The sequence below is a fragment of the Schistocerca piceifrons genome, chromosome 3 (genome assembly GCF_021461385.2).
Source record: "Schistocerca piceifrons isolate TAMUIC-IGC-003096 chromosome 3, iqSchPice1.1, whole genome shotgun sequence".
Taxonomy (NCBI): domain Eukaryota; kingdom Metazoa; phylum Arthropoda; class Insecta; order Orthoptera; family Acrididae; genus Schistocerca; species Schistocerca piceifrons.
Window position 1 is genome coordinate 428,359,403 of NC_060140.1, and position 23,636 is coordinate 428,383,038.

The 23,636-nt window shown below is 39.7% G+C and overlaps 1 protein-coding gene across 1 annotated transcript; it reads left to right on the forward strand.

Moving 5' to 3' along the window:
* LOC124788717 (peritrophin-1-like) lies at positions 1-23,292 on the forward strand. Its single transcript, XM_047255995.1, has 3 exons — positions 1-7; positions 1,490-1,709; positions 23,040-23,292. The coding sequence occupies exons 1-3, from the start codon at positions 1-3 to the stop codon at positions 23,290-23,292; spliced, it is 480 nt and encodes a 159-aa protein (XP_047111951.1).
* Positions 23,293-23,636: the final 344 nt, after the last annotated feature.

The window sequence follows — 23,636 nt, forward strand, 5'->3', positions numbered from 1 at the left end:
ATGAAGGGTAAGTGGAAATTCTGTTGTATTGTATGTGGGAAAGAGTTATTCTTCTGACGATAGTTTCTTTTTATGTATTTGTCACTTGAGTGTGTGCAAGACTTCTATTTTCACTAGTAGAAGGAGCACATCCAAAATGAACTGTGTAGGAAATATTTATCAGACGGTTGCCTATGGACAACTGATACTTACTTGGATAGAATGATCGAATAAAATTATAGGTAAATTACAAGTGAGTGCTTTGTGGCCTTTGAGTGTGTCTCGGACGTATATTTGTCTCGTAAAATTACACACAAAAAAGAGTATGTTGGTGGCAGCTAGTCTGCGACTCATTAGACTTCTTGTGAGATTATATGTGATACTAATCCAATTTATTACATTAGAATGGGGATAGATTACGATGGAATAACAAGACAAAGGCGCTGATCACAATACTGTTAAATGAATGTTTTTCACAAATACTAACAAACAGTGGAGACCTGCTATTCAGGATAATAGCTCTCTCGATTTAGCACAATGAAATTTCTATTGGTACTTACTGTCGTGCTGTAGATTTGTATTATTTTACAATATGCCTTACATGCTTTACGTTATTGACTAATAATCACAGCGGAAGCCGTGACGTTGTTGAGCACACGTTCAGTTATCGTTGCATCACATCATAGAAACAACATAAACTAAGAGACAAGGAAAAGAGATAAACTAAATTATTGATTCAATGGGATGATACACACGATGGTTTACATTTAGTGTAACCGATTCATAAAGCGATAAGAATGTCATCACGCAACAAATTAAAAAAAAGAATAAATTGTGAACAGGGAAAACGACAGCACAAAAAGAGTGGAAATAGAGCTGAAAGTCTCATTAAAGCAAAATGTTCCTTTAAGTAACATTACCAAACTGGTTCTTATCTTTTGACTGTAATTTATGGAGTTCAGACAATATTACGACATATTATCACCAGGTCGGTAGTCAGTATTTCTGAAAGCAATGTAAGCATGTAATCCGATGTATACTAGGATGATTAGCAAACAGCATGACTATCGCCTCAGTTAATATTGCCTTGTTAATAGGAAGCCGGCCGCGGTGGCCGTGCGGTTCTAGGCGCTACAGTCCGGAACCGCGTGACTGCTACGATGGCAGGTTCGAATCCTGCCTCGGGCATGGATGTGTGTGGTGTCCTTAGGTTAGTTAGGTTTAAGTAGTTCTAAGTTCTAGGGGACTGATAACCTCAGATGTTGAGTCCCATAGTGCTCAGAGCCATTTGAACCATTTTTTTTGTTAATAGGATCGTGATACGTTTAACTTCACCGCTGTGAAATTTACTTTCATCAATCCCTGTACCACAATTTTGAGCACAGCTACTTGTTTATGTACTGAGAGTTATTTAGTTCCTTATCTGTATATTGGTTGACTGATTTCTCTTTGCAAACTTACGTAACCCATGGTGATGACAGTCTACAACTTACTACTCTTACTGTCCCAGTGCTGGCTTCTCTTCTGGCTGTGTGCGTGCTGGTAGCCGTGGTGACGGCGGCCCCCACCTGCCCGCAGTACGACGGCTCCACGCCCGTCTTCTTCCCTGACGAGAACGACAGCAGCAGCTTCTACGAGTGCAGCAACGGCAGGTCCGTCCACATGGTCTGCCCCACTGGCACCGTCTGGAACTCCAACATCAACACCTGCGATTGGCCCCAGTCCAGGAAGTAGAAGGCACCGGACGATCGGCTGTCCCCATTCGACATTACTTGGCATGATGATGAAAATGTGCTCCAATAAGTTTCACAGTGTTCTATAATGTAACAGTTGATTTTGAATAAATGACAATAAACCAAAAATTCTTCGTTGTTACTATGAAATCAGAATACTGCAAAATCCTACTACAGTGCAATATATTCCAAAATCTCATGAGTAATCGAGGGGGATTGAAACAAGGTAGTGATGGGAGTTGATAAGCCTATTATGACCTTCACCGAAGAAAGCGATGAAATACTTTGCTCTCATTCAGAAGGATGAAGGTTGAAGTAGCTCTCCTCCTATACCTATTTTGTGTGGTTTGTCCAAATCGCGGTTTTCGTTCCTTACGTAAGGATGCAGCCAGATATGTTTCTCTTCAAAGTCGTGCTCTGACAATTTCGTCGTTGACAGGATGTTAAACATCGGTCCTCCATGCTTCCTTCTGTGTTCCTTGGTGTATCACAGATTTAAAAAAAATTATATATGTGTGTGTTTGTGTGTGTGTGTGTTCCACATCTCCTTCTAAACTACTGGACAGATTTCAAGAAAACTTGTTACGTGTATCACAGTGTGGAAATAAACCACCGTGTTAGCTGGAACCACTATACACCCCTTATGGTTGGTGTGAGAAAGAAGCGTAGCCCGCGACCCGTGAAACCCAGACTATATTCACCAAGTATTTCAGAATGAGAGCTTTCAGTGACTTGTAACAATCTTCAATCGTAGTTCCGGACATTTAGGGAACTTTTCTGACTGACATCACTACAAAATGATTGAAGGAAACAAGTTTATCGCTTACTACAGTTGCAGTTCATGGATAGAGCGTGATGTTTTAATGAATTACTTCTTTAGTGCAACTGTATTCACGACACATTTTGTAGACTGTATCCACTGTATGTAACTGCAAAACTGTGTCATTGAACTACACATAGTTCAGGAAAGAGGACTTCATAAACACTGCGATGCGTCAAAACCGACGCATCATGCATGGCGTTCAGATGTATTACTTTTTTCGTATTAAACCTATTCGCTACACATTTCGCAGACAGTATACACGTATGCTACGGAATGTACCTACAGAATTATATCATTGTATGATACAGAGCTCTGGAGACATGATGTCTTACCCAAGTAGTTGCATGGAACGAAAATGTAAGTTGAAATTCGCTGGAGGTACAACTGAACAACGTGTACAAATACGTGTGAAATGTGTTACATATATGTGAAATACATGTCACATGTGTATATGTGCTCACAGTCATGGGTAAAAGTTCCCTCCTAAATCCCTTGATCGATTTCAACCAAACATGGTGCAAATACTACTTACTATCTGTGGGGATTAACAAGTAACCTGCTAGTGGGGTAGAATGGTAACGTGGAGATCGAAGAGGGTAGGAGGAAATGGACAGACAGAGAACAGGAAGGACAGGATGGGCACAGACAGGAGTAGGAGAAGATAGACAGAGAGAAGGTGAGGGGTAAATGGACAGAAAGGGATGAACAGGAGATGGGCAGAGAAATGAGAAGGAGGAAAGGGACAGAGAAAGGAAAGAGGTGGAGATGGACGGAGGAAGGCGGAGGAGGAGGTGGCGAGAGAGAGGGAGAGGAGTACATAGGCAGAGAGAAGGATGAGATGGAGGAGGGAAGGGGGAGGAGACGATGGACAGAGGAGGATGTAGGGAGGAGGAGGGGATTGACTTAGAGGGGGAGGTCGAGATGGACAGAGGAGAAAAAACCAGAAACTCAACCCCTGTGCAGTTCAAATAGCGGATGAGTTTTTAATGAATATGATTCATTATGAAAGAATTTTTAAATCTATATGTATGACAATTTATGCTTTGCTTCTCGGTTAAAAATTTAAAAGAATACATTTTGACAGATTTTGAAATGCAACCACTGAGGGGGTGAAATAAGGAGTGAACTGTTTCATAAAAGGTATTTCGTTGCAAAAATAGTTTTAAAGTTGTATCTATAAAAATTGGTATTCGACTTCTCTGTTGGAAATAAAAAAGAGGTGCTCAAGTGTTCTGTGGAGCTCAATTGCCTCAGGGATTTGAATACATGATGAGAAGATTTATGAAATAATTTTATTATGAAAGCATTTTTAAATCTAAATTCATGAAAATTTTTGTTTAGATTCTCAACTGGAAATTAAAAGATACGTTTCAAAGGTTTTGGAAATTCAACCCATAAGGGAGTGAAACAGAACGAAAATTTTTAAGAAAGTATTTCGTTATATTAAAAATGTTTAAAGAGAAATATGTGGAAATTTGTACTTCACAGTTAAATAAAAGAAATATGTGTTAGAGGACGAAAGTTTCTATTGAAATATCACCACAAGAACCCAAAAAGTATGGTTAACAAAACCCATGGACTTCAGCTACCAGAATCGTTGTCTCGTCAGAAGCACATTCAGTAAGACCATGCTTCTACGGCCTCATTTAGAGTGAAAAGATTAGAATGCGATGTGATTTGTAAACAACATAAAAATTCGATAAAAAAATCTGTGCAGACCACGCAGTCTACCCGAGCAAAACAGTGGGTGCCAAGCTAGTATTGTATACAATCCGTCTGTCCCTATAGCTTATTCCTATTTTTCTCAAAATCTGGAACATCTTGCACCGTTTTACTTTGTGGAGGGCTTTTGCAGGTCGACAATAATTACTAACGAATCCTCGTTTTCCAAGCCTTGCTTTGCCTATGTTACATCCTCAGATCTAATTTCTGGTGTCCTCACGTTTCCGAAAGCCAAACTGATAGTCATATAACAGACCGTCAGTTTCCTTTCCGTTATTCTTGTGAGCGTCTTGAATATTTGAGCCTTTAAGCGGCTTATAGAAAGGTCTCGTTGATTTCTTTACCAACGTCTGATAATATGTCTCCAGACTTATAGATTTTACATACCAAATTATATGGTCGCTTGACTGACACTTCCCCCAACGACTTTAAGAGATTGCGAAGAATGTTATTGGTTCCTTCTGTCTCACTTCATCTCGAGACTTCGAAAGATCTGTTAAACTCTGGTACACACCCAGACTTCCATACCGATGCTCATTTCCATCATAGTTAAGTCATAAACCTATTCCTCCCTCTCACAGAGACCTTCAGTGTTGTCTTTCTAACTTTCCGCACCCACCTCTGTGCTTAGCAGTGGGATTTCCATCCCACTTTTAATCTTGACGTCCTCGTTTCTATAACTATTTCTTTATCGACTTCTGGACATATTTCTGCAGTTATTTCGCATTAGTTTCCTTACACTGTATTTCATTCCTAAGTGTCTTATATAAAAATCTTATAAAATACAACCTGTGCTCCATGAACACGACTATAACGTAGCATTTTCGACCAACAATAGCTTAGAACGGAAATTTGTTTGTTTCAGCAATAACAATTATAATAAGCTGTTGCAATCAGGAGTTTATAAATTCAAATGTAATGGTTGCCTGCGTGTTACATAGGGCAGACAGGTAGGTCTATAGCCATAAGATATAAAGAACATATGCCGTCTAGGATGGGTATGAATAAGAATGGGTCAACGTTTTCTGAACACATTATCGAAGTAGGACGTAAGCCCCAACCTGTTAACGACACCGAACTCAAAAATGGTTCAAATGCTCCTGAGCACTACGGGACTTAACATCTGAGGTCATCAGTCCCCTAGACTTAGAAATATTTAAACCTAACTAGCCTAAGAACATCACACACATCCATGCCCGAGGCAGGATTCGAACCTGACTGAAGCGCCTAGAACCTCTCGGCCACATCGGCCGGCTTGGTTAAATGAAATTGTTAATGTTCTACGACTCTAATGATCGTATTTAACAGTATTTCATCTGTTGAACATTCGTATTATTAAGTATATGGTCCTTCATTTGCACATATAGGCTTATTATTAATTTATTGTCGTACATATTGGCTAGTTGCCTGATAAACGGTGCGATGTAGCTCACTGTAGTGAGCGCCACCTATGGTGCGCGGGGTGCGGCACACTTGTCTTCCGTGCGCCCCGTATAACAGAGGTAGTGGCGGAGGACATAAGGTGCCATATGTAATTTTACTTATGTTCAAAATAGGCTTATGTCTGTTGAAGTTATTTTATTGGTCTTGACGCAGCCGCTGGGTTAAGACATTTTTCATTTCTTAATGTGTATATAAGTAATATGTTATCACTTGGTCGCAGGTTCGAATCCTGCCTTGGGCATGGATGTTTGTGCTGTCCTTAGGTTAGTTAGGTTTAAGTAGTTCTAAGTTCTAGGGGCCTGATGACCACAGATGTTAAGTCCCATAGTGCTCAGAGCCATTTGAACCATTTTTGTTATCACTTACGTAATCTTGAAGTTTATGTGTAGATTGAATCACTGGTCTAGATATCATTTTGATCATTTTTAGGACTTCTGAAGAAGGCTATAATATTATAGGATAAACCATGGTCAAGGGTTATAATAATATAATTTAGTGCAACTGCGGGCTGTTTTTTATTCGAGGCAAATGAATCTCTTTATTCCTCCGTATTTCAGTACCCACTACTCTAGACGCTGATCCTTCCGGTTGGGTAAGCCTACTCTTCATCATTACGAAATTATGACCCAAATCTATATCTGCTGCTGGGTATTCCTTACAATAGAACATCTGATTCGCAATCTCTGTCTGACTATGGTGTAATCCGTCAGGTATCTACCCGTATCTCCAAGCCTTTTCCAAGGACACTTCTTCCACGTGTAATTTGTGAACACTGTTTTAGCCAGTTGTCATTTTTGTAGCAGAACTAGTCTCCCTCGTCCCTCATTCCTACTACCAGGCTCATATGGTGCCATAAATCTTTCTTCTATTCCATCCCCTACTACTGCATTCCAGGCGCTCTTGATGATAACATCATCATCTCCTTTTACACTGAAGCGCCAAAGAAACTGGTATAGGCATGCGTATTCAAATAAAGAGGTATGTAAACAGGCATAATAAGGCGCTGCGGTCGGCAAGGCGTATATAAAGAAACAAGTGCCTGGCGTAGTTGTTAGATCGGTTACTGCTGCTACAATGGTTGGCTATCAAGATTTGAGTGAGTTTGAACGTGGTGTTATAGTCGACGCACAAGCGATGGGCACAGCGTCTCCGAGGTAGCGATGAAGTGGGGATTTTCCCCGTACGAAATTTCATGGGTGTACCGAGAATATCAGGAATCTGGTAAAATATCCAATCACCGACATCTCTGTGGCCGGAAGAAGATCCTGCAAGAATGGGTCTCATGACAACTGAAGAGAATCATTCAACGTGACAAAAGTGTAATCCTTCCGCAAATTGCTGCAGATTTCAGTGCTGGGCCATCAACAAGTATCACGTTGCGAACCATTCAACGAAACATCATCGATAAGGGCTTTCGGAGGCGAAATCCCGCTCCTGTACCCTTGATGACTGCACAACACGAAGCCTTACGCCTACCCTGGGCCCGTGAACACCGTCCTTAGACTGTCGATGAGTAGAAACATGTCGCCTGGTCAGACGAGTCTCCTTTCAAATTGTATCAAGTGGATGGACGTGTATGGGTGTGGAGACACCTCATGAATCCATGTGCCCTGCATGTGGGGGGTGTGATTGTTCATGCTCTTGGAGGCTCTGTAAGGGTGTGGGGAGTGTGCAATTGGAGTGATATGGGACCCCTGATACGTCTAGATATGACTCTGATAGGTGACACATACGTAAGCATCCTGTCTGATCACCTGCATTCATTCATGTCCATTGTGCATTCCGACGGAGTTGCGCAACCCACACGTCCGTAACTGCTACAGAGTGGCTTCAGGAACACTCGCCTGAGTTAAAACACTTCCACTGGTCACCAAAGTCCCCAGACATGAACATTATTATTCATATCTGGGATGCATTATAACGTGTTGCTCAGAAGAGATCTCCACCCCGTCGTACTCTTAGGGATCTACGGAAAGCCCTGCAGAATACGTGGTGTGAGTACCTCCAGCACTACTTCAGACATTAGTCAAGTCCATGGCACGTCGTGTTGCACGGGGCCCCTACACGGTATTAAGCAGGTGTTCCAGTTTCTTTGGCTCTTCAGTGTATAAAAGACAATCAAATGAAAACGAAACAGACCGAAAAAAATAGAAAAGTAATCACCATAACTGTGAGACAAAATGGTCAGTGCCTTCATGGAAAAATGTTAACGACTGGCTACAGAACCACAACTCTACCCACAGAGCACCTCTTAGTCTGAAGAAAATTGACTATCACACTTGTCTCTCTACGCCACTCTAAAAATATGGAAATCTCAAAGGGAGAGATTGAGACTGGGTGGAGAATGTGTAGGGGCTTCCCAGTAAAAGTTCTACTGCGTACTCAAGTCAACCTTGGCAAGATATGGGCATATGACAACTACAAAGGAATACAGCTATCAATACGCTCAATCTCCTAATTCTACTGTGCAGATTCCATGTGAAGAAAACTTTTGTCTTTTAAGAAACCTATGGATTCCATAATACCACCACAAATCAATCCTTCTTATATTTACAGATGGAAAACACCTAATTTGTAACACAAAGACGAAAAATAAATATACACTAGAAAATGAGTCACACTAGATCATCTCACTGACAGATATTTATTTACAATGCAAGACACCACTAATGTCTCGAGTGACTGTTCATTTAAAATATGGTTTCACGTCCTCATATAGACGTAGTCCTTTTATTTTTCTTCAGTTAGGAAAGCTATGTCATTAAAAATATGTTGGATAATTTCGTATCAACCAGTCTGTATCAATTCCTAATCCTTATTTTGTTGATTATAAGAGAAGATTTAAGATGATTATGAACCAGATTTCTGTCACAGCGTTACATTTTGTAATCGAAATACGATCTTCTCTGATGTGGTTTCACGAGTGAGTTTATCAATGTTCATCTGGCTTTATCCACATGGTATCGTATATGTCATTTCAGCTTTGTAACGGGTTTTCACCATTCCTCGCTTTCGAAACCATCAAACACCAACTCACTTAAAGCGAAAATTGCAAATCACTAGTCTCATTTCAGATATTCTATCCATATTGGTTCGTACACAGTCGTACCATGGATCCCAATGGTACGTGGTACTTATTGGAATTAAGGAAAACGTGGGAGGTAGGACCCACCAATATAACTTTATTTTCACACAACCTGTTTATTTATGAATGTATAAACTGCGTTTTACAGATAATCGAAGCATTTAACCATAAAATTTTCCTTAACAAAATGAAAAAATTTGCAAAATTCTTTTGACGTTAAGTCTTTAGTTGAATAATATTTTAACCTTTGTTAAAGAAATTTGAAGTGCTGTATTGCAAAACAGCAAATAATAAGACAATTATTATAAGACGGCCGAGCCGGCCGGTGCAGCCGAGCGGTTCTAGGCGCTACAGTCTGGAACCGCACGACCGCTACGGTAGCAGGTTCGATTCCTGCCTCGGGCATGGATGTGTGTGATGTCCTTAGGTTCAAGTAGTTCTAAGTTCTAGGGGACTGATGACCTCAGAAGTTAAGTCCCATAGTGTTCAGAGCCATTTGAACCATAAGACGGCCGGACCTGCAGCCCGCCCGTTATCGGGTGAAACAGTTGTCTTTACTACCGCGTTGGACACAGTCTGTCTTATTAAATGCCATTCCTTATCAGCAAGCAGTTCCATGGATCCACGGTGCGTCGCAGCAGTTACTGCGTACTGCCGAAGAAAGCCAGGTAGAAGAGAGCAGCCAGGCCACGAGGGGTTGTCCGACATGAATGTTGCCAATCAACCGACGGGATGACGGCCTTCTGCCTGTAGTTGACGCTGACCCCTGTGAAGTACCCCGGTATCTTCGCTCTGCGCAGGTCCTCCTTGCGCAGGTCGTGACTTCGGCCGCCCGGACCTCGTGATCATCTCTTGTCGTGGCGCTACCGCCAATCCCCAAACTTCATGCCTCCCTCTCGGGCCAGCGAATCTCGTACATATATCGACAAGCAAAGACTCTCTAAGGACACAACCCACAGACACCAACTTTTCCTCATAAATACTGGCCAAGGGGCCTCAAGAGAGATAGTCGATACTACATTTGAGCCAGTGGTGCCAGACAGAACAGTCTACTAATCCAATGGGGCCACGGTTCATTCTCATTCCAGATATTCTATCCACCTTGTTTTGTACAGTCTTTGATACATACTTGCACACAAATCGAGACAGACTACAGAAACAATGCCTAACTGGCTTCGCTTCTCGATGACTCTTAGAAGGGAACAACTGGATATTATTATCCAGTTGTTCCTTAGAAACTTTTCCAATCATCACTCGTTGGAAATATGCATTACATAATGCTACGACGTAGCTGACTCCAGTCTTTGTTTATAGTAGATGTCCATAAATGGTTAAAATAGCTCTGAGTACGGTGGGACATCTGAGGTCATTAGCCCCCTAGAACTTAGAACCACTTAAACCTAACTAACCTAAGGACATCACACACATACATGCCCGAGGCAGGATTCGAACCTGCGACCGGAGCGGTCGCGTGGATCCATACTGAAGCGCCTAGAACCCCTCGGCCACAGCGGCCGGCCTATCCATAAATGGTGGCGGAAAGTTGTAGTAGTTTTGTTGGAACAATAATACTTTCAGATGGTTCAACGACTTCCCAGAGTGAGATCTGATTTATCTCTTTTGCAATGGCCAGTCTTTTTGCCCACGAGATGATGGTAGAATGAGCAGTTGGTGAGCCACTTCTATTTCATACTCACAACAATTAATTGTTCGTGGGTTTTCCTCAAAAATCTCTCTGAAATGTGGCAGGACATTCTGCAGATCGAGTATCCGTTGGTCATTAATATGATTTGATTAATATAGTTTATCTTCAATGACTGTTATTTAGTTCAATAACACTGTAAGCATTTAAGGTTGTAAGACGCATTGGGCTCAGATTTTGTCACCACCAACTACACTCATGGCTGTCAGCTAAAGCTAATAAATTTACCTCTACAGTATAACCACTAAACTGTAAAACGAATGTTCCTCCAGAAAATACCATAGAGCTTTTCTCTGCTCGGAAATTAACACCTGTTATACCGTCAGTCACCAAGCTGTCGACAATGATGACGGCGTGACACACTACCTGCTCTTTCAGGTTTTCTTTTAGTTGGGTCTGTAGCTTTACAGCCCAACCTCACATAGCCACAACGCTTAAAATTCTGCGCCGGCTGACAGGTGATGTTGATACCTTCCTTCAGGAATTCATCTAAATAAGATGGTCGAGATCAGCGGCAAATGGCCCCTGAATAAATAACCGCCAATGTGTCAGTTCCTTCAGTTTTCATTGTGAAGCGATGGCTCGTCATTGAGCAGAACCATAGACAGCTTTCGTGCATATTTTGCAAGTTGTCCCTCAGGTCTGTCCGATTCTGTAGCTGTGTGGTCATCGTGGCTGACTGAGATGTGGAGGACCCAGAATTGACCACTGGTACTTCCAAGGCTTTTTGATTGATGGGGACTAATAAGGGATGCACTCATCTTCGAGAGGCCAACTGAGGAGCTACTCGAACGGTTCCAAAGTCAAGAAACCTTGTCAAAGACGGGGAGAGGGTATGCTGATTGCGTGCCACTCCAGACTACATCCAATGACGCCATTAGCAGAAGATGACATGGTAGTCGGTCGGAACCGACTGGTCCGTCTAGAGCCAGAGCTCGGAACTTTACTGCCCCTCAAGTTCAGGGCATCGTTGTAGTGTAACATGTGGATTTCTAAATCTGCGCCACTCAATTATCTTTGATCAGTACACTGGGGTTATCTTGTTTGGTCGGTATCAGCTTTCTTATACTTCGTGTTCATTGGGTCCATCCAAGCAACGATTTGACTGATGTCTGTGGTTTTGTATATGGCGTGGTAACGCTCGTTTCATTTATTTTTTCACCACCCTTTGTCTGACTATCGTGAGTTCCGTTCGATATTATCTGCATTATATTGCTACTCCTGAAGTGTGCTTTCATATGTCCGAGGCACCTGTCGGTCTCTCAACCTGTCATGTGAACTTTGATTGTTTGCTTATGTACCCAAGATTGTTGTCATATGATGCATGAACGTTTTTACCGACACAACATCTACAGTCTTCCATAAATCGATTGCATTAATCTTGAAATACTTTGTATTACTTCAAAACTTTTCAAAGTAAAGACGCAGATATGCTTGTCTACTGTTGTACGTGGCGTGATTCAGTGTCCCTTAGTGTAGTTTTAGGTGGCGGCCATTTGTCCAGTATTTGGTCAAAATCATCTTTAACTGGACGCTTCTCTGATGCTTCGATGGCTCACGATGTGAATTAACTCTAGATGTATGCTGCTGCAAACTTAGCATGCTGTATGTCATTCCAGCTATTTGGAATCACCCCTAAAAATGTTTTAGTGAACGCATGGTGTGGATTTCATGTCATGTCGTCCCAACTAAATACTGTGAATTGCCATAGTCGGAGCGTGTTTCTGTCTATGGTACTAATACAAAAATATGGTATAGCTACCACAACATGTTATTCGTAGGCTGTACCAATACAATTTTGTTCATTAGTGGCAGTAGTATTTATATGGTTATTTCTGTTAAACTTGCCATGTATGCAAGACGTGCTATCCCCATCGAATATAGACGAGTAAGCGTCCTACAATTTTATCTAATTTTTTAATACTGTTGCCTCATAGTGCACAGATATCATTGCTTTGCTGATGCTTTCACCTTCGTCGTCTTTGCCAGTACCAGCTTCATTTAATCGTTCTGCCAGGACGTCAGTAACCCATACTCCCGTAATCAGTTACATTATTTTGGCGCGCTGTTCCCAATTCGCTGTTAATTTGCATAGTCTGATCCTGGTACAAATTTGAATTATGATCGTTTTGTGTTTGCTCTAGAGCAGATATTCTGTCATCAGTTGTTTCGATTATTTCTTTAATTTTCAAACGTTCCAAGTGGATGTCTACTTTCTCGTCCCAGAAACTTGTTTATCACATTCCACATCAATACGTTTCGCTGTCTTCTCTGCAATGTTATTCATTCTTTGACATATTTTTTGCAAATTTTTAAATATTTTATACTTACTTGTTAGGTAAGCGGCTTAGCACAGCTATAATTTTGTCGATCAATCTATTTTTGGGTCCACACTATTTATTCTACAATTCAGTTTTGTTAATTAGTCTTTGGGTTTTCTTCTTTAGCCATATAGATAACAACACCAAAAAATCGAATCAAATTCAGGGAAGTATCTGACAATTTGTCTTCAGTGATGTGCAAAGCTACGTTTTCATGCATGTTTTCAGGTTTTGTAGTCTGTCTTCCCTTATCATCCGAACCACAACCAGTTCTAAAACGTAAATCTATTTCGCTTCAGAACGTGTTTCAGACTGTAAAAATTGATGATAACCACTCTAATTAAAATTACCCACCTATGTCACTTGAATTCATTTGAACTTTACTTAAATGCAAAATGCATAAAATAATTACTGACCAAATTACAGAAATAGTCTTGTAGAGCTATGTTCAACAGTGGAACGTACACGTCGCGTTCACAATTGGAACTTAGAAAATTCATTAAAACAACAAAATCCAATGAACCAGTTGACTACAGGTAATTAAATTGTGGACGATGTTACTGCTGCTACTTACAGTTACTGACCAAATTACAGAAATAGTCTTGTAGAGTTATATTCAACAGTGAAACGTACACGTCACGTTAACAATTGAAACTGCGAAAATTCATTTAAGCAACAAAATGCAATGAACCATTTGATTACAGGTACCTAAATTGTGGATGATGTTACTGCTGCTAATTTCGAGCTTTTACAGTGCAGTCTCATTGCAGAATTTGCTGCTGCAAAGAACAAGATAAGGATAAAAAATTTTACAACCTGCGTTCAGTATCCGACGGATATTGTTTTCGATTTATAATCCTTCCGTCTGAATTTCGTTTCTCTGCATCTTGCCCGGATCCGTGTGGTAAGTGTTACAAAATGTGCAAGAATCAATTAGTTATACGAGAAATACCTGAACTTGGTTAATTAAAATAACTAAATCCATCTTATTACCTCTTACAAATTTCACAAATAGTTATAGGTTCTTTCACTGAGATCGTCAGTTATTGTATTCCTTCAATTTCTTCTTCTTCTTCTTCTTCTTCTTCTTCTTCTTCTTCTGCTTTTTCGGCCTCATTGGACCACTTCAGTCAATCATTTCTGGTCCTCTTCTTTGGTGTTTTCCCCTTCTGAGTGGCCCAGTATCTCTTTATTCGTTCCGATGCTTTTCGTCGTTTCTTATCTGTAAATACCCTTTTCATTGTATGTCGTTTGTCAATTTTTGGTTTAAATCTTATTTCTGTGTCCCTCAACTTCTTTAAATTTGGCGTTTTGTTCTGCAAATCATCCAGAGTTATTTCCAGTTCTTCCATATCCTCTCTTATTTCCTTAAGCCATCCTCCTTGTTGTTTCAAATTCCAGAGTTTCTCAATAATTTTCTTTGATAATCTGGTTTCTGGTGTCCTCAGAATGTGACCACAAAAAGAGATCCTTTTCTTTGGTATAGTATCAGTGATGGGCTCCAGTTCTCTGTATACCACTTCATTTGGAACTATCCGCCATTGCCCAGCTTTTTGATATTTCTTATTTATGCATGTTCTAGCAATTCTTCTCTCTACTTTTAAAATTTTGTCAATTCTGTTTTTCTGGGTGACTTTAAAAAGAGTTTCACTTCCGTATGTAACCTCTGGTTGAACCACCGTCTTGTAATGTTTTAATTTTGTTTTAATTGATAGACATTTTTTATTGTACGTAGGCCATGTTAGTTTTTGAGCTTTTATCATTTTATTAGTTCTTGCTCGCCATGCAGGTTTCTCGTCCAATTTATGTGTTATAATTTCACCCAGGTATTTAAATTGTTTCACTATTTTAATTTCCCTATTGTTCACTGTGATGTGATCTATTACAAGTGGATCCGTTACCATTATTTCAGTCTTTTCAAATGATATCTGGAGTCCTAATTTTTGTGCTATATTTTGTAAGCTTGTTCTTTGTTTCGTGGCTTCCTGAATATTATTAGCTAGTAATGCTAGGTCATCAGCAAATCCCAAGCAATTTAGGTTTATTTTATCTTTCTTAGTTCCAATTTTAATATTCATATGATCTTCCTTGTACCATTCTCTCATTACATATTCAAGAGCACAATTGAATAGCAATGGTGATAAACAATCTCCCTGTCTCAACCCTGTTTTAATCGTAAATGGTTCAGATATTTCTCCTCTAAATTTTACTTTGGATTTGGTGTTTGTTAAGGTTAACTGTATCATTTTTATTAATTTAGGATGAAGTCCAAAATTCCTTAATATTTTCATCATTGAAGATCTATGGAGGCAATCATATGCCTTTTTGAAATCTACAAAGGTTATGACTAGTTGTTTTTGCCTTCTTTTGTAGACATCCATAACTAAGTTCAAGGTGATTATCTGTTCTGGGCAGCTTCTCCAGGATCTAAATCCTCCTTGATATTCTCCCGGTTCCAGTTCTAGTTGATCTTTACAAGGGAAATTCCTCTATAGTTGTCTGGATTTGATTTTTCTCCTTTCTTATGTAATGGATGTATTATAGCAGTAGTCCAATTTTCTGGTAATTTCTCTTCATTCCAGATTTTTACTATGCATTGGTGTAATGCTATCTTTACTGGTTCTGCTGCATATTTCCAAAGTTCAGCAAACGTTTGATCTTCTCCACTTGCTTTGTAGTTTTTGAGTTCTTTCAAAGCTCTGTAGACCTCATTAATTGTAGGTGGATTTATATCTTCTGCTGGTGTTTTAATTGGGGTTTCTGTGTTTATCTGAAGAAGTTTTGGGGGATTTTCACAATTTAGTAACTTGTTAAATGTTTCTGCTAGAATTTCTGTATTTTTACTATTGCTATGGGCTAGGTTATTATCTTTATCTTTTAACATTAATGTTGGAGGATCATATCTTTGTAATTGTCTGCCAAATATTTTGTAATAGTCTCTTGAGTTTGTTTTTTCACTATTTGTTTCTATCATTAGAAGTATATCTTTTTGGTACTGACGTTTAACTCTCCTTATTATTTTTTGTGTTGTCTTCCTTTGTTTTGTGAGTTCCAAATATGATTTTTCTGTTTTTTCATTTTGATGCCTTAACCAGGCTTGGTGTCGATCCAACACTGCTTCATCACATTCATCGTTCCACCACTGGGTTTTTTTCCTTGGATTTATAGGGGCAACTTGTTCAGCTATTTGTTTCAATTTGGGAATTATTTCTTCCAGATCATCTGTTATTTTTATATCCCTGGTTTGTGCTTCATAATCCTCATTTTGTATCAGTTTATGAGGGTCATAGGTTCTCTTCTTCTTTTGGTGGGATTTTTTCTTTGCTAATGGGGTTAATTTAATTTTAATTTCTATTGTTATTTTTTATCATTTTTAACCTTCTGATATTTTATCTGCCTTATTTATAACATATAAATTATACAGTTATGAACCATGTAGCCTCTTACTAGGGACTAGAAAAACTATATGAATAAAGTATTTGGTGGGTTCTCTACAGATATCGTTCTGCAAAAATACAATTGTTTTCTATTAACACATGGGTGAACTGAAACGTAATGCCTCTTGAGTTTTTATGCGATAACCCTTAATGTTTCTTAAATAAAACAAACTTTATTAATATCCAACATCCTACACTTCTAATCTACATATTTATTTTTCAACTTACTCACTGTGGCGACGAGCATGTTTCTCTCAACGACAGGCCAGTTTCTTGATATCGTCGCTGTAGAAAGTTTGACTTTGTTGACAGAGCTAGAGCCACAATATCACCTCTGCTTGTACCCCTTCATCACTTCAAAGTGAATTCCTCGAAGCTTATTTTAAGTTTTGGAAAGAGATGAAGCGGCCAAGTGGGGACCATATGGAGGATAACTGATGACAGGGAACCCATGTGCTGGATTGCTGCAAATATCACAGCGTATGTGGTCTGGCATTGTAATACTGAAGCAGAGGGTGCCCCATCTGTGGATGAAATCTTGAAATTCGAAACTCGATTGCAGCATGTTGTTTCTCAATCAGTAACATAATTACGTTTCACATTCATACGTTTCACGCCATACTTCGGAGCCGTCTGGCAGCATAAGGCTGCAAATATGTAGACTGAAGAATAAAGACGTAAAATGTTAATAACGTTTGCGTTATTTAAAGAGCTGTAAGGGTTTTTCGTAAAAATTTCGGAGGCCATACTTTCCTGCACGGCCTAGTAATACAGAGAAGACACAGGATACGGTTTCAAATTACTTAAGTGTTTTTATATTCCTTGGTTGATAAAACTATTCCGCGTATGCACTTGGATTTGCATACGTTTCTCCTCTTATCGTGATGTTTAATACGCCGTTGTATTCATATGTTAATCGCGGATATCCTATAATGACTGACTAGTTAACTAAAAACGTCAGATTGCTTTCAATTACGAACTTGTTCTAGATTTGCTGTCATCGTCTGTGTCTTTGAAGAGAGAGGCATTGAGAGTGGTGTGAGTCCTTTTCCAGTAATATCACAGCATGTATTTCCTGTTGGTGAAACTCATGTTCTCTACACGTAACCACGTTTTCATTGCATGAATTACGTTCTCATCTTTTTCTATATGTGTTCCTCACATAGCACAGTTAAGAGACCCAAGCAGGTGATAGTCCGAGGACAAAGTGTCTAAGTTCAAATGGTTCAAGTGGCTCTGAGCACTATGGGACTTAACTTCTGAGGTCATCAGTCCTCTAGAACTTAGGACTACTTAAACCTAACAAACCTAAGGACATCAAGCACATCCATTCCCGAGGCAGGATTGTAACCTGCGACCGTAGCGGTCGCGCGGTTCCAGACTGTAGAGCCTAGAACCGTTCGGCCACTCCTGCCGGCAAAGGGTCTAAGTGATAGAATGGAAGCGGCAATGACATCCAACCTAGTTTTGTGATGTTTTTCCGGATTACACGTGTGTGGGTATCCGCTGTCGTGTTGGAACAGTGTTACTTTTTAAGCTACTACAAATGAAAGTAACTGGGTAGACAGCACGTTTGACTACCATGTAAGTGTTTATAGACATCGCTAATTTATGCGTGAATGTGCCAGCGAAAGCAACTATTCCAATCATAAAATAAAATTTATTAACATATTAAAAGATGAGCAGTTCACAAACATTTGAACTCGTAGCACTTTAACAATGTTTTTATGTTTCAATTATTTCACTTTTAAGGCAAATATTTTCCAGCAGAAGGAGGACCGCGCGACATCTGACAGCCTACGTGACACAATGGCAGAAATGTTAATCAGTGAGCTTGAAAACAGTTTTTGAGAAACGTCATAACTTAAAACAGAAAACTATTTATGTACACGAAGCTATTCTGCTCTTAAAAACAATGAGGAACGTATCACTTTGCATAAACTATGCTAAACCTTGCTCTTGAAGCAAAAGTGGACTTCATTATAATGAAAAAGTAAAGTAAACATATCATCGACAGTTACAGAAGCCAATGTGTACCAATGTTATCACAAATGCCTATTCATGTATTTTCAAAGCCGAGTACTTTTCAAATTCGTTGCCCTATCGTCTAGTAGTTCTTCCTTCACAACAAAGTGAAATAAAGAAAGAACTAGATATATTGAAATTAATCGATCTAACGAGGGGTTGAAAAACACCTAAGAAAAATTTGAAAGAATCGCAATGAACGGTGAATGACACTTCGAGACTTGTATTACAGAAACAGAAACAAAATACCATGCTACCACATATAATGTCAAAATTTATCAAAAAATTTATAAATCCTCCAAAACAGTCAAACATTAGATTCCTTTTTAAAATGAACAAAATTTCGGGATTTCCGGTTAGCCAATAAACTGGACCTAAAAGTGGTACGCTATTGACATCAAGTATATACAGAAATAACTGCAGTGGTTGTGATCGGCATTACGTAAATTATATGGGTTGTTTATTTAAGATAGTTTTTAAAGAGCATATACAGGGTGAGTCAAAAAGAGCTTTACAACTTTGGAATTATACTGGAGTTTATTGAGATAACTTAAAGAATCGGTGGATATATCATTTCGTAAGAAACAACCTCAAGTTTGATTCATATAGTGCATCAGTACACTATTCCGCCAACAGGAGCGCAAGCACAGTGCACAGTTAAAATGACTGAAACTCCCTGGCAGATTAAAACTGTGTCGGACCGAGACTCGAACTCGGGACCTTTGCTCTTCGCGGGAGAAATTCTGTAGAGTTTGGAAGCTAGTAGACAAGGTACGGGCGGAAGTATGGGTGTGAGGACGGGTCGTGAGTCGTGCTTGAGCAGCTCGGATGGTAGAGCACTTGCTCGTGAAAGGCAAAGGTCCCGAGTTCGAGTCTCAGTCTGGCACACAGTTTTAATCTGCCGTGAAGTTTCATATCAGCGCACACTCCGCTGTAGAGTGAAAACTTCAGTCCAGTTAAAATGGATACTTTCACTGGGGCTCAGTGTATGTTCTGGTTTGGTGAAACAAACTCTGCAACAACTACTCGGCGTAAATTTCTCACCGAATGCGCGAAGGAACCTCAATACAGGCCTACGATTTACTCTTGATACAAGAACTTTGTTGAGACGTTTTGATTACTGCGAAATGATAACTCATCAGTTACGTGTGAAGGGCCAAACAAATGGCCACATCGCTCCCCATACTTGACACCACTGGATTTGTTTCTCCGGGGTTTCGTTAGAAACAGTGTGTAATTTGGTCTCCTACTAAACAGTTTAGCCGATCTGAAAAATCGAGTTGCTGCGACGAGTGTGGGAAGAAACTGATAACAGATGGGATGTTTATCGCATCAAAAATCATAGTCACATCGAACCAAAATGACAATTGACACTTTTATATGAAACTTGAGGTTGCTAGCTACAAAAGACCCATGTACCGATTGTGTAAGTTATCTCAATAAATTTCTGCATCATTCGAAAATTTTAAAGTCCCTTTTAACTCACACTGTAAATTCACAGTTAAAACGACCTTTAGTAGGTAGATTCCTAAACGTAAATATTCCACGACAGACATAAAACGGAACGTGTATGTGTTATATACAGCAACCAATGGAAGCCAACTCATTGTTCTAGAGGGACTGGAAATTTTAAGTAACAAAAATCACTGGCCCAGCGAGATCAGTTAGAATTATAATTTTAACGGAGGGTTATATCTAAATTACAAATATTTTGACGATGCACGTCGAACTGTGGTGAATTGGAATCCGGAAAGAAGGGGGTTATGAAGCTTCCTGACTCTTACAACACCAAAACGACAGCGAGATTTTCTCCTCACGGCCCGTCTACATTCCTTAGCGGCAAATCAGCGAGTGAGAAATACCACAGGCAGACAGAACACGCCAGCAGTGACCCGTGTTGGCTGCATGATCTGGTCGGCCCTTTTCAACTTAACACCCTACAAATTTTGTGTATAATTTTTAAAATTAATTACACGATTCACTGATGTAGGCCTCTAATTACGTTTCTATTATCAGTTGACAGCACGCTCTTGTAAAAGACTATAATCCTTTTCAGTAGTTTTCCTACTTTTTGATTATCTAGTATTTGATTCTTCTGTCACCTTCAGTTAGCTTTCTGAGATTCATTTTTTTATTTGTCAAATTTTGTTTCATGTGATAAAGTTAATAAAGGAACTGTGACATCTAGCGTGTCGGTATTATGTTCTTATAAGCACAGAATACACAACTGTTTTAATGAACATCATGGCGTTTGGCTAGGTTGAACGAGTTACTGCCCATAATCAAGTCTTCATAGTATGTGCAGCACATGAAGTATGTAACTGCTATAGTTGACGTTCAGTGCAATTTTTTGTCTAGTGTAAATCTAATGATTGGAGCTTGATCAGTCAACAATGGTCATACTGCATAAATTTGCAATCGACCCAATCTTAATTTTATATTAAAAATATTTTTCAACTTCCGTTTGAAGATTTCCACGAACAAACGTCATGTCTTAAGACAAGGACAACGAAATAGTTCGGAATAATTTTGCTGTCGTGTACTGAAGTGATTAACAAAATGTACTGAAAGTAGCTGTCAAGCATGTATTTGAAAAGCTTATCGAATCACAATTATGGTTTCGGAACCGTCATGACGTGACAGATTTATCTTTGACAGTTCCTGAAAGTTACTTGAGTTTTAGGAAACGCCCTTAATGTATCGTAGCACGGCAGTCTTTTTTGTCATCCACATTGATATGAGGTTGTGTATCTGTCGCAGCGTGTATATAAAGCCTCAGCGAAGCACTGTTGGGTATCTTCTTACTGTTAGAGACGCTCAGAGTGACTTGTGTCCCAACTATCATGAAGGGTAAGTGAAAGTTCTGTTGTATTTTAAATTAAAATGATATAATTCTTGTGGCGATAGTCTCCTGTGAAGCATTTGTCATCTGCATGTGCGCAAGACATTTATTTTTACTGGCAAAATGCGCATTACTAGCCAGTTGTGTAGTAAACATTTGTTAAGCAATGTCCTACGAACAACTGCTAGTTACCTGGTTTGAATGATCGAATCTCGGGCAGCAGTTAAGAAACTACAAGCGAGTCTGAAATGCTGTGCCATGAGATGAGCATACACTCGTCCTGTAGAGATACATGGGAGTCCATTGTGGTCTCTGTGTCTCAGACATATATTTAACACGTGAAATTATATACAAAAATTAGTACATCGATGACTGCTTGTTTATGAGTCATTAGACTTCGTGCGTGATTGTGAGTTATATTAATAAAGTTTATTGTATTAGGAAGGGGGTGTGTTACCTCCAATTTCCATGGCACAAAAGCAGATTACATTATTTTGAACAGAATTTAGTTTTTAGAAATGTAACCACAAAGTATTCAGGACGCCATCTCTTTGGTCATAGGGTGATGAAATTTGAACTTCCTGGTGAATCATTCAGGACATGAGCGTTGCCAACCCAGCGTCACCAGAAGCATCTCGGAAGATGTCTAGTGCTGCTCTCGCGAAAAGTCAGGAACAGAAAAGTATTTTTCGACAACGACCATATAGGCTGGAAGATACATCAGCAACGATGAAATTCAGTCACGAAAGGCTTCATTGTTCGAAGGCACTGACTATGTGAATATATATTATTTAGCAGTATGCCTTTCTTGCTTTACGTTACTGAATAACAGTGGAAGCAGAAGCCATTAGGTTATTGGGGCACAAAGTGTCATCGTTGCACCGCATCATAAAAAATATAATCTAGTTGAAATGGGGATATGTAAGGAAAAAAGATAAGATAATCAGAGAGATGGCACATGCGACGTTCAACATTTAGTGTAATTAGGATTTTTTGTGACAAAGAAGTCATCATGCCACAAATTTAAAGAAAAGAAAATTAGATTAAAGTGAACTGGTACAATTACTCCAGAAATGGTTTGGAAATCCTGCTGAAGGTCTCATTAAAAAGGAAATTTCCCTTCAGGTAACACTCTCAAGCCAATCTCTTCGGTTATGGAGCTCGAACTGAATGTTACAATATTTTACGACAAACTAGGTAGTCGTATTTGTAAAGCAATGGAAGCATGTGACACGAAGCATATTACAATCAACTCAAAAATTGTGTGACCATCTCCCCAGTTAATATTGCCTTGGTGTTAGGATCATGATACTTACTTAAATGTAGCCACTGTGCAAAACGTTATTGTTGAGGTCTTCAGTCAAAAGACTGAGTTGACTCAGCTCTCCATGCTATTCTCTCCTGTGCAAGCCCCTTCACCTCCGAATACTGCAGCGTACATCCTTCTGAACCTGCTTACTGTACTTGTCTCTTGGTCTGCCTCTACAATTCCACCATCCTCTTCCCCACGCACACACACACACACACACACACACACACACACACACACACACACACACACACACACGTACACACACACACACTTCCATCCAGTTGTAAACTTGTGATCCATTGAGGTATCAGAATGTGTCCTCTCAACCAATTCCTTCTTTTAGTCAAGCTGTGCCACATATATCTTGTCTCCCCTGTTCTATTCAGTTCGTCCTCGTTAGTTATGTGATCTACCTATCTCATATTCAGCTTTTCTGTAGCACAGCATGTTGAGTGCTTCTATTCTCTTCTCGTCTAAAATGTTTATCGTCCATGTATCATCAATCCTTGTAGCGCAACATGAACACCGCTATTTGTTTACGTTCCCCGCGCTATTTAGTCACTTTTGCTAACTGATTTTTCTGTGTAAACATGTTGTGTCTTGTGATTACGACAGTCCAGACCTGACTACTCTTACTGTTCCAGTGCTGGCTTCTCTTCTGGCTGTATGCGTGCTGGCAGCCGTGGTGTCGGCGGCCCCCAACTGCCCGCAGTACGACGGCTCCACGCCCGTCTTCTTCCCTGACGAGAACGACAGCAGCAGCTTCTACGAGTGCAGCAACGGCAGGTCCGTCCACATGGTCTGCCCCACTGGCACCGTCTGGAACTCCAACATCAACACCTGCGACTGGCCCCAGTCCAGGAAGTAGAAGGCACCGGACGATCGGCTGTCTCTCATTCGACATTACTTAGCATGATGATGAAAATGTATTCAAGTAGATTTCACAATGTACTCTAACGCAATAGTCAACTTTAAATAAACAGCAATAAGCAAAACAAAATTATTCTTTGTTGTTGTGAAAGAAAAATCTCGAATAATCCTACAATGGAAGAAATTAAAAAATTTAATGAATAATTGATGATACTGAAGAAGTTAGTGATGGGAGGCAAAGCGCCGATTATGTTCTTCGCCAAACATGGTGATGGGGTACTAGTCTAGCTTTCAGGTGGATGAAGATAGAAATCCTTCTCTAGTTATCCAGATTTTAATTTT